Source organism: Lontra canadensis, unplaced genomic scaffold (genome assembly GCF_010015895.1).
Source record: "Lontra canadensis isolate GAN:19392208 unplaced genomic scaffold, GSC_riverotter_1.0 scaffold8, whole genome shotgun sequence".
Classification (NCBI taxonomy): Eukaryota; Metazoa; Chordata; class Mammalia; order Carnivora; family Mustelidae; genus Lontra; species Lontra canadensis.
Window position 1 is genome coordinate 27,024,952 of NW_022631002.1, and position 12,309 is coordinate 27,037,260.

The 12,309-nt window shown below is 40.5% G+C and overlaps 1 protein-coding gene across 1 annotated transcript in view; it reads left to right on the top strand.

Annotated features, from left to right (window-relative positions):
- The window catches only part of BBS2 (Bardet-Biedl syndrome 2), a 28,750-nt gene extending 16,672 nt beyond the window's left edge, over positions 1-12,078 (top strand). The window contains exons 10-17 of the mRNA XM_032854435.1: positions 1,145-1,289; positions 1,377-1,548; positions 1,975-2,104; positions 3,407-3,538; positions 4,037-4,174; positions 4,857-4,969; positions 10,680-10,828; positions 11,613-12,078. Coding sequence (XP_032710326.1) covers positions 1,145-1,289; positions 1,377-1,548; positions 1,975-2,104; positions 3,407-3,538; positions 4,037-4,174; positions 4,857-4,969; positions 10,680-10,828; positions 11,613-11,719 — 1,086 coding nt within the window. The 3' untranslated portion in view covers positions 11,720-12,078. The remainder of the gene's footprint in view (positions 1-1,144; positions 1,290-1,376; positions 1,549-1,974; positions 2,105-3,406; positions 3,539-4,036; positions 4,175-4,856; positions 4,970-10,679; positions 10,829-11,612) is intronic.
- The last annotated feature ends 231 nt before the right edge of the window (positions 12,079-12,309 follow it).

Genomic DNA, 12,309 nt, shown 5'->3' on the forward strand with positions numbered 1-12,309 from the left:
ATGGACATTTTCCTCGGGAAATGGGAGACCGGAGAGGTGGGACTGGCGAATGTGAAGGAAGACTGAGTGTTAGTGTCTGCATGGCAGGACCCCTCCTGCTCACTGGCAGAAGCACGGGTTGTTTCAGCCTTTTTTCTAGGGTCAGCGGGGAGAGGGCACCTATCCTTTAATCTGGAAATCCCACTTCCATGCAGCTGAACTACAGAAATATTTGCACACACGTTCAAAGACATTTACGGTAGCACTGTTTGTAGCAGTAAACAGTTTTCCAACCAACTGGAATGTTGATTAGTAGTAGGGAGTGTCCTGGGGGATATTAGCAGCTCGGGAGAATGACGTGTATGTAGTTGGACTGATATGGAAGAATATCTGTGGCCTTACTGAGTGAAAAAACACAAGGCCAGTGTGTATAGAGTATCTCTTACATTTTTCAAGAACAAATAACAAAAGTTGACAACCACAAAACCTCTGTGTGTGTGTGTGTGTGTGTGTGTGTGTATATGTAGGTACCAAGCTGGCTGGAGGATGTGTGTGTGTGTGTGTGTGTGTGTGTGTGTGTATATGTAGGTACCAAGCTGGCTGGAGGATAAGCTGCGAGATGGGACTTTAACTGTCTTGTCGTGGGTATTTGTATTTGAATTTATTATTATTTTTTTAAAAGATTTTTTATTTATTATTTGACAGAGAGAGATCACAAGTAGGCAGAGAGGCAGACAGTGAGAGAGGAGGAAACATGCTCCCCACTGAGCAGAGAGCCCAATGTGGGGCTCGATCCCAGGACCCTGGGATCATGACCCAAGCCAATGGCAGAGGCTTTAACCCACTGAGCCACCCAGTCACCCCATGTATTTGAATTTATTATTAAGTGAATTAATTTTGCTATTTTAAAAGAATCACCCCAAAACTATAAAAGGCATGGTGACAATGGACTGTAACCACAGAAAGGGACAGGGCGTTTTCCGTTGGGAAGAGGCTGGGTAGAGAAAGGGAATGATAGCAAGGTGAGTCCTCTGAATTCTAAAGAATCAGATTAGTATCAGATGATCGGGAGTCAGCCTTTTGGAGCTGAATAACCTTGTTATTTAAGATTGACATTAGTTCACTGGTTTGGTGGCTGAGGTGGAAGTGGGGGCATGTTTTGCAGGCTGAATTGAGCAGTCCGCAGAGCGAGGCTGATGGGCCTCGGGGCATCATCCCAGCCAATACGAAGCTGCATACCGCCCTCTCTGTCAGTCTGGGGCACGAGACCCAGGCTGCTCACGCAGAATTGTGTATCTCCACCTCTAATGGTAAGAAGGTATGTGTGGTTGGCGTCTGTGGACACCTCTGCCGTCTTGGAGTGCTTCTTTAATTGCCATTGTTTTTCTTCTCTGCAGATACCATCATCCGAGCAGTACTGATTTTTGCTGAGGGAATTTTTCTAGGTGAAAGCCACGTGGTACACCCCAGCATTCACAACCTTTCCAGCTCCATCCGCATCCCCATTACGCCTCCCAAGGATGTCCCCGTGGATCTGCACTTGAAAACCTTCGTGGGTTACAGAAGCAGGTGACCTTTTGCAAGTCACTGTTCATTTCTAGCCAGGGCTTTGAGGAGGGCAGATGGGTGGATAGTCTATTGTGGCATGGATTTGGGGGAGCCAAAGGAGCCATTTGATGGTTCTACGCACCCAGGCAAGATTTCCCATGACCTTTACTTCCCTAATTCGAAATCTTTCAAAAACAAAAAGGGGCATTTTAAACCCTTGGTGCATGTCTTTGTGTATGTATAAGACTCACGTTCTCACTAATCCCAAACCCCATTACTGTAATAGTGCTTAACTGTCAAGGTTTTTGGGTTTTTCCCTTCTGCAAAACCTGTAAAACCAACTTGATGACCCAGTAGTGACTTTATAGTTATTTTCTGGGTCTTGCATTTTGAAAGAATGTTCCACGCAACCCATTTCTCTTCTTGTGTTCCCTCCATTGACTACAGCACCCAGTTTCATGTATTTGAACTGACAAGACAGCTCCCCCGCTTCTCCATGTATGCGCTGACCAGCCCCGACCCTGCCAGAGAGCCACTCAGCTACGTCAACTTTGTCATTGCAGAACGGGCACAGAGGGTGAGTGTCGGGCTTTTCTCTTTCAATATCTTTGCACCTTAGCATCTTTTGGATGCTCTTTCATAGAAGGGGGAAATGACATGAATGAGTTATTTGGTAGCAGTAATTATGACATAAAAGAGGTAGGTAGTTTGGTGTTGGCTTATAACCATGATAAAAATACTGCTGAAATATCTTCTCTCACTTTCGAAAAACACATACCTTATTTACTTGAGTGAGCAATCCTTAGTTACACGTAAATTCTTATCAGCTTCTAATTCCTCTCTTTCTTTTGTCATGGTCTTGGCGTACTTGTCCTGACCCAGCATTCCAGGAGGAACCTGCTTCAGAATGGAAAGAGAGTGGGAGTCAGAGCTGGGAACATTTTGGGTTCAGATGCTACCCTAACTAATTAGATTCTTTGTGATTTTCTTAGTGTTGTCAGCCCTCACCAGTCCTGGCTTCAGTGCCCTTATCTGTAAGGGAGGAGGATCCCACCTTCTGGGCGGCCCCTGCAGATTACAAACTTGGTGTCACAGTACCTTATACAGGGTCAAAGACTAGTACTAGTGGCCTTTAACCTTGGCTCAACTTCAGAAATCTCAGGGAGACTTTGTAGTCACGTAGATTCTCATGTAGATTCTTATGTGGACCCTGTGCTGCTGCCTATGTAAGTACCATTATTATTACGAATATTAAAACTTACTTTATATTTATCATGCGGGTGTATCTCTGTGTCTGTCTCTCATGTGTTTGCACACATACTTCATTTTAACTTTTGTTGAAAGGAATGGAATGGAGTACTTTCAAGCAGACTACATTGTCCAGGATATAGCCACAGAAGAGTTACTGTATAAACAGACTTATCGGTTATCCAAAGTGTTCCTACATTCCATATGAGATTACGTCTATACTGAAAATGCTCTAAAGCCATGCATGCTGTGGGGCCAGACATTATGAATGTTACTTAAGATCATGTACAGGGTGGGTAGGAGGGGGTGTGAAGTATGATGCTTTTTTTTTCCTTAAGCAATAAATCTAGAAAGAAGGATAATTCTTAAGAACAACTGTCCTTTAAAAGTGGAAGTTCGGGGGTGCCTGGGTGACTTAATGGGTTAAGCCTTTGCCTTCGGCTCAGGTCATGATCTCAGGGTCCTGGGATCGAGCCCCGCATCGGGCTCTCTGCTCAGCAGGGAGCCTGCTTCCCCCCCACCCCCGCCTGCCTCTCTGCCTACTTATGATCTTTGTTTGTCAAATAAATAAATAAAATCTTTTAAAAAAATAATGAAAATGGAAGTTCATTTCATCCTATTCATTTTTAAGGTTGTTATATGGCTCAGCCAGAACTTCCTGTTACCAGAAGACACTAACATTCAAAATGCTCCATTTCAAGTGTGTTTCACATCCTTACGGAATGGTGGCCAGCTGTATATAAAGATAAAACTTAGTGGAGAGGTAAGGTTTATTGTCACGGGCATAGATTGCTTATGGACTGTTCTCTATTCAGTGCAAGGTAAGATGGGTAGCACCAATCTCAAGGTCGTAAAACCATGTGTTTCAACATAGTCTGTTATTGTTAATTATTTAGACACTGAGGTGTAATCTAGAACAGTGGTATTCTGTTTTCCTCCATCCTTCCATTCAGCGCTTCCTTGTGTAAGTTGGGAAGAAGGAATGGGGATACAGAGGTGAACAAAAACATTTTCAGTGTTTGAGTGATTTTGTTGTTTAGTTTACAAGGCTGGACGATTCATCTTTTAGCCTGCTGCTGGAAGTGTGAGGCATGTGGTGTGTAATTTCCTCCAGGGCTAACCCCTGTCTTATTTACCACCACATGTAAATTTAGGTTCAGTAAATATTTTGAACATGGGGGAAATTCTGGTACTGTTTCAGCTGGGTTTGTCTTTAGCATCTGAGGATACTAAGCTTGTCTCTTTTTTTCTCCCTGGATAGATCACTATAAATACTGATGATATTGACTTGGCTGGTGATATCATCCAGTCAATGGCCTCATTTTTTGCTATTGAAGACCTTCAAGTAGAAGCAGATTTCCCTGTCTACTTTGAGGAATTACGAAAGGTGCTAGTTAAGGTGAGGGCACCCCATGGATGCGTTTGTGAGAATGTGGTAGTGTCATAATACTTGAAATGTTTCTCTTAGGAGAGGAACGATGCCTCAACTGTGTGTATGTTGTAATAACAGTCATGTTTTAAAGAACTCTTGAAAATTGTTGAACTTCAGCTAGTTTTAGAGGGTTCACTAGTTAAAGGATTTCTTTCATAAAAGCGAATGGTTGAGCTCTAGACCACCCTGCTTTCTTTGTTTGGTTTCGGGGGATACTTTTTAAAATATATGTCATAATCACCTTTTCCTTTGCCAGCCCTTCACTCTTCTCTTGTAGTTACATTGCCCTGTTGGTTCAGTGCTTTCCAACAACCCTGATTCAAAAGGAAAAAGAAAAATAAGGATCATGACTGGCCCCAAATTATCACCATATTCTTACCCCAGATCTCTAAAACATGATGTGTGTGGCTAGGGCTCCCTGTGTTAAGACATGGAAAGATCCAGATGGAATGCCATCTTGCATGTTGGAGGCAGCATAGACAACTTAATTTCATTGATGAGGAGGTGAGACAGTGGGGGACAGTCGAGATGGTACCGGTGCGTAGGGGAAAGAGAAAGGCCTCTATATGGCAGAGAATGTCTTCTCAATCTGACTAGTTTCAACAAGTCTATGAGGTCTTTTTAATTCCTGCGTGTTCATGGTTTTTAGGTGGATGAATACCACTCGGTGCATCAGAAGCTCAGTGCTGAGATGGCTGATAATTCCAACCTGATCCGAAGTTTGCTGGTCCGAGCTGAAGATGCTCGTCTGATGAGGGACATGTGAGTATTTACCAGGCCAGGCCAGGTGCGAGGTTAAAAATGTCCATAATATGGAATAGCAACTCTCAAATGCTACCGGGAGGGTTGTAAATTGGTACAGTGACTTTGGAGAATATCTTGGCATTGTCACTGAAGTTGGAAATGGGCATTCCCTATGACTCAGCAATTCTACTCCTGGTTTATAATCTAGAGAAACTTGTGTCAACATATAAACCAGGGAATTTATACAAGAGCGTTCCTGAGAATCCCAAAGTAGAAACAGACTAAACCAGCATCAACAGTATAATGGCTAAACTGTGGTATAATTGCACAATGGGTTATGACATGCAATGAGAAGGTGCGTGTCTCAGTGACATGTGACAACACGGACAAATCTTACAGGCATAAGGGGGACAGAGAGAAGTAAGACTTGGGAGAATGTGTACAAAATGCTTCCTTTTATATAGTTGGGAAGCACAGCACTAAAGTGTATCATTTGGGAGGCATACCTAGATGAAGAGTGTATAAGGAAGTACAGGGAAGAGATTGTCATCTAAGACACTATTCTCTCTTAGGGCAGGAGGGACTGTGTTCACAGCCCGCTGGGAGCTGCGGCCGTGTCCCGTTTCTGGGCCTGGTTTACAAACATCCGTTCTGTCAACTTTTCCGAATGTGTATTACATTTTACAGTAAAAACAGTTAAAGATGTGCAGATATAGCCTCTTGCAGAATTTATCTTGGCTCTCAGAGTGACTGAGGTGGAGACAGTAAAATCAGTAACCAGTGATCGATGGAGTTTCTGTGTCCAGATCCCAGGCAAGAGTTTGCCCGGGCTGCTGCCTTTTTCCTGAAAGGCCTAAATTATTGGCATATGTTAAAACGGTGTTGCTCAGAAGTAAGTGATTTTTGAAATTGCCATATTGTTGAAAATTTCAAACACCTACAAAAGCAGATTAGGTAATACAGTGATTTCCTATATACCCACCACCTGGCTTCTGTATCATCATCTACCGGCCCGTCTGGTCTCTCTGTGCTCACCTTCTTCCTCTCCCAGGTACTGGGCAATTTGGAAGCAAATTCCATAGTGTCCTTTCAGCCACAAATATTCTAGATAGTGAGTCTTTTAAAAATAAATAACCACATTATCACACTTGGGAAAAGAAAATTTTTTTTTCTAGATTTTATTTATTTTATTTTATTTATCTGACAGAGCACAAGTAGGCAGAGGGGCAGGCAGAGGGAGAGGGAGAAGCAGACTCCCTGCTGAGTAGGGAGCCTGATGCAGGGCTCGATCCCAGGACCCTGAGATCGTGAACCTGAGCCAAAGGCAGAGGCTTAACTGACTGACCACTCAGGCACCCCGAAAAAAATTTCTTAATACCACAAAATAACCTAGTCAGTGTTTAATTTCCCCAGTTGTCTCACGTGTGTGTGTTTTAAGTTGTGTTTTTTCAAGCAAAGACCAAAGATTAAGTTTCTTGTAATCCACATGTTTGCTTACTATTTTTCCCAATCCTCTCCTCCTCCTGTGGTTTCCTATTTTGGATTTTGCTAATTGTATCCTTGTGGTAATGTTTAGTAGTATTCTTTTGTCCCTTGTATTTCTCTTAGAGTGGTAGGTTGCTGTAGAGGCCTGATCAGATTCAAGTGCAATTTTTTGGCAAGAATACTTCTTAAGCAGTGCTATGTACTTCTGTGAGGGAGCACGTAATGCCTGGTTGTGTCTTTCTGTTATCAGTCATTGATGACTATTACCTAGATCCATTATTTCTTTTGGAGTCTTCATTTTTTAGTTGAAATACTTATATAAAGCATAACATTCCCTTATGAGTTAATGATTATTTGGTTCCCTGAGGTATTGTTTTTAAGGAAAGACAGATTATTTATCAGTTTTAAAATAATGAGTTGGAGGGTGCCTGGGTGGCCTAGTCGGTTGAACATCCAGCTCTTAATCTGAGCTCAGGGTTTGTTTTTGTTTTAAAGATTTTATTTATTTATTTGAGAGAGAGGGAGAGGGAGAGAGAGAGAGCATGAGCCGGGGAGAGGGGCAGAGGGAGACGGAGAAGCAGACTCCCCCTGAGCAGGGAGCCCAATGTGGGGCTTGATCCCAGAACCCTGGGATGGTGACCTGAACTGAAGGCAGACACTTAACAGAGCCACCCAGGGCCCCTGAGCTCAGGTTTTGGTCTCAGGGTTCAAGCCCCACATTAAATAAAAGAAATATGTATTAATAATAATAAAATACTGAGTTGGTTCTCTAGCATCTTCCGTGTTCACCAGTGAGATTTTTAAAATCCTTGTAGACTCATGTATTTTAACATATTTAATGTGCTTCATTCCATTTCAGTTTTTCTGTATGATGGCTAAATTGTGCTGTCGTTGGCCAGTAGGAGCCTTTTCAGGTTGGCTACAGCTACCTTTGGACATAGCGAATATATCTGTTAGGTCATTGTTTTCTTGTACAAGATGTTTTAGGCTTATCTGGCACATTGTTCTGAATCAGGAATCAGCCATTTCTCTAAGGAGCCTTGGTTCTTTTTAGTGGGAAATAGTATTTAGAGATCATAGTCTGCACATTAGAGGTGCTCATTGCCACTAGCTTGGTTACTATTTTTAGGACTTTTCAATGGATATAGTCAGGAAATGTATGTATATTTTTAATGAGAGCCTGTATTGTGAGTTCATATTATTTCCACTTCAACTTTATAAATTCAGGTTCGTAGCTTTGATTTTGGAGCTGTATCTCTTCTTTCTGACATTGGAAATCATGGCTCTAACCAGTATCCACATGAGTATATGCTAGAATAATACCAATATTACCATAAACAGTATGACTGCTGACAACAGTAAAAGCTTTTTTTCTCATTTTTTTTTTTTTGGTGTCTTTAAAGTATATTCCAGTGGGAATTTTTAGTCAAATTATTGTATTTGAAATAATTCCCTCTTTGGTTTTACCACAAATCTGATATATATTTAGCTTCATTTGGTTCATTTTGCTTTTGGTTTTGTGGGAACTGACATTTTTTTCCTTTTTGGTTTAATTTTATTACACATTTATTAAAACCCTTATGTGGTTCCAAAGTCAGCACTAAAAAACAATGTACAGAAAAGTCTAACTTATAATTCCTGTCACTTTCATCCTGTTTCCTCCCTCTCACTATACATAACCAGTCAAGATTTGAATATGCACATACAAACACGTATACACACATTCACGTCTCCTCCCTCGCTAGATAAATCATAGCACGTTACTCTTCTCTGCCTGGCTTTTTTACACTTAAAAACATTGCAGTCACATCACGGAGATACTTCTCGTTTTTTTTACAGCCATACAGTACTCATTCTCTGCATGCTTTTCCAGCCAGTTCCCTACACTTGGGTTGCTCTTTTGCTGTTATAGGTAGTGCCGCTGCCCATAGCTTTCTTACATAATTTTTTCATATTTTTGCCGAGATATCTTTGGGAACAAATCCTGAGACGGAATTGCCAGAGTAAATGATAGCTTGCATACAGAATTTTGCAAGATATTGCCAAATTCTTCTCCATAGGTGTGATACCATTTTGCATTCTCATCAGTGAGAGTGCCTGTTTCTCTTCAGCCTTGCCAATGGAGTATGTTGGCACACTCTTAGATATTTATCAACTCAATGGGTAAGAAATGGTCTCATTGTGGTTTTCATTTGTTTTATTGTGAGCAGTGTTGAGGATTTTTTCATTTTTTAAAGGGCCATTTGTATTTCTTTTTGTGTATGAATGACTTAATTATTTTGTGTGTTTATATTGGTATGTTAATTATGATATGAGATGCAATTTTTTGCAGTTTGTCATTTGTATCTATCCTTTGCTTAGATTTTTTAAAATTAATTTTTGCTTTTGCCATGTAACAGCTTTTTGGAGTTTTTACATAATCATATTGGTTATTAATTAAACTTACACTCCAAGGTAATAGAATAACCCAAGTATTTTATTTTTGCAGTTGTAAATAGGATTTTTCTTCCATGTTACATCTTCTGGTTTTTTTTTTGAATGTATGAACACTGCTGAATTTTGCATATTGATTTTATAATCCACTTCTTTACTAAATTATGTTATAGTTAAGTTTTTGCAGATGTGAATTTGTATCCTTTGTAAATTGAGACTGTTTTGCCTCTCACTTTGCAATTCATTTTCTTCCTATTATTGTCTTTGAGGTATATGAGGTTTTTGCTTTTTCTGGCCAACTTTATCTCCAGGGCCCCTTTCCTATGCTCTTTTTGGCTTTTTTTTTTTTTTTTTCCCTTTTTTCAGTCGGAGAGCTGGTGTTTAGGCACTTGATTGCTAAACTGGAGGAAAGTGACCACCAACCTCTAAATCCCTTTTTTCCTCTGAATTATTTATATTTCATTTAGAGATTCAGATGTATGCTTTTATTTTTTATTTTTTTTAAGATTTTATATATTTGACAGACAGAGATCACAAGTAGGCAGAGAGGCAGGCAGAGAGAGAGAGAGGAGGAAGCAGGCTCCCCACTGAGCAGAGAGCCCGATGCGGGGCTCGATCCCAGGACCCTGGGATCATCACCTGAGCTGAAGAGAGAGGTTTTAACCCGCTGAGCCACCAGGTGCCCCTGTTTTTATTTTTAAAAGCCAACTTAGTTGATATATAATCTATTATATACATGCAGAAAATTCAGGGTTTACAGTTCAATAAATTTTAGAAACATATAAACCGTGTTACTGCTGCCACAGTTAAGATGTAGACTATTTCCATCCCCCTTGTGCCTCTCTGCATCGGTACTCCAAGCCCCCTCACCTCCTGTCCTTGGCACCCACTGATCTGATTTCTCTCCCAGTAGTTTTGCCTTTTCCAAAATGTCATATAAATGGAATCATATAGTATATGCCTTTTGAGCTGGCTGCTTCTGTTTACTCTCATGCCTTTGAGATTCATCTATGTTGTTGCCTGTGTCAGTAATTGGTTCCTTTTTATTGCTGGCTACAGTACCGTTCCACTGAACGGATATACCATACTTTGTTTATCTACTCACCGATTGACATTGGGTTGTTTCCAAACTCCAGTGATTGCGAATAAAGCTGCGATAAACATTTGCGTAGTTTTTTTGCAGACATGTTTTCACTTATTTTGGGTAAACACTTGTAATGGGATTTCTGGGTTGCATAGTAAGTGTATATTTAACTTTGAAAGAAACCGTGCAGTCATTTTACAAAGTAGCTGTACCATTTTGCATGCGCATCCGCAGGGCGGGAGAGTTCCAGTTGCTCTGTCTGCATCCTTGCTGGCATTTGTCCTTATCAGTTTATTTTAGTCATTTTCATTGTTGTGTAGTAATGTCTCAGTGTGGTTTTAATTTCATGCCTTTGTTTTTTAAAACCCTAATAAAATTAGAAGCTGAATTTATTAGTTAAGAAAAGGTCTCTTTTGCCCAGTGAATATTAACCAGAAACTTTGAAGCTATCTTCTTGCCTTGCCTGCTTTTCCTTACCTCCCCAGCACAGTGGGCACTTAATACTTCTCAGTTCCATGGATCAATAACCAAGAAAGGCCACTTGTCTTCCATTTATCTGGAAGAAATGGAATATTTTGATAGACACTTCTCAATGTTTCAAAGCAAACCTTTCAAAGTTAAAAATTTGGTGTTGTCTTCCGTGTGTAAGAAGTTTGCAAGTGTTTCCGTCTCAGCCTGCCATATTGAGGTACAGTGATGGTAATACACTTCTGTTGATTTACACAGGAAAACCATGAAGAACCGCTACATGGAACTGTACGACCTCAATAAAGACTTGCTAAATGGATACAAAATTCGCTGTAACAACCACACAGAGCTCCTGGGGAACCTCAAAGCAGTAAATCAGGCCATTCAAAGGGCAGGTCGTCTGCGGGGTAAGTCCCTTTTTGTAGCACTGTAAGTAGTTTGTAATTTGGAGGTGAGAACCCTTAGGGCTAGCGGTAGCTTCTAGAATTCATACTGAGGCCAACAGCAGCGTACCTTTCACACCCAGCTTGGCTTCACTTTGGCTTTCGCCAGTCTGCAGACTTCAGAGGGAAAGAAAACTTTCAGCCCCTTTTCTTAGATCTTGCTGCACCTTCCAAGAAAGACCTAGTGAATATACCGGAAGGGAAAGCCTTAAATATACTTATTTTTTAAAAGGGAAACTGGAAATTAATTAGCTAAGTGTCCAACTGAAATTATAGAAAAAGAACAATAAAAAAAATCAGAGGAAGCAGTTATACCTGAAATCTGCTGTTTGGGTCAATTCTTTGACCTCCTTTTAGAAAAATAATCTTTGCTTGGGTGCCTGGCTGGCTGAGTCTGAAGGTCATGCAACTCTTGATCTCGGGGTCACAAGTTTGAGCCCCATGTTGGGTGAAGAGATTACTTAAAATCTTTAGAAAAAAAGAAAAATATCTTTGCTAGGTGGATATATGCTTTGAACCTCTTCTATAAAACTGACTTTGTTTCTAGGTTTGAGATGGTTCCTAGGTTTGGTTTGTGATAAATTCCCTTGCAGAGTTCTTTTTTTAGGGAGTGGTAAGATAAATTTGCCCACCATAGATATCTCTTTTCCACCCTAGTTTTCAGCTGTTTTAAAACTGGCCTCTGATTTGTAATCTCACTTTTAATCATTTTTTGTATAGTACTGACTCGGTGTTTCATCCCACGCAGTTGGAAAACCAAAGAACCAGGTGATCACTGCTTGTCGGGATGCGATTCGAAGCAACAACATCAACACGCTGTTCAGAATCATGCGGGTGGGAACAGCTTCTTCTTAGGAAAGAAAAGGTAGTGAAGTTCCTAAAAAGGGTTTTTCCCTAAAAATCGAGGCTAGTTTGCTTGGATCACATCCTGGTGAACCCAGGTGCTGAGCATGGCAACAGTCTTGGTGAGTGGTACAAATGCAGACTTCATCTGAAAAGCACATCCCTGTCTCTTTTTAGAATCAGTTACTGTTACTGAATAATCACAGGTTTGTATAGAGGAGGGGAATACTTTTAAAATGTTAGGGCTTCAAAGTTCCAATTTTTGAGGTATGTTATGTAAAATTGATGTAGATACATATTCTTCCTTGGAATTGTAATTGAATTTGTAATAAAAATATTTTCATTAAAACTTAGGAGTTGCAAAAAAAAAATTAGGAGTTGCACTCTATGTTAATTGTAAAGACACCACCGTCCTAGAATTGCAGAAACCATTTGTATGATGTAGAGGAAAACACAAGCATGGATATTGGAGTTGTGTGCCTTTTTATCATGGACGGGTGGGTGTAAACAACTCATCTTCATTTAAGCGAGAATCGGTTGAAGGTGGTCTTTTGGAGGTAATTTTAGCTACTGAAACTAATAGATCTCAAAGTTCTTAATTA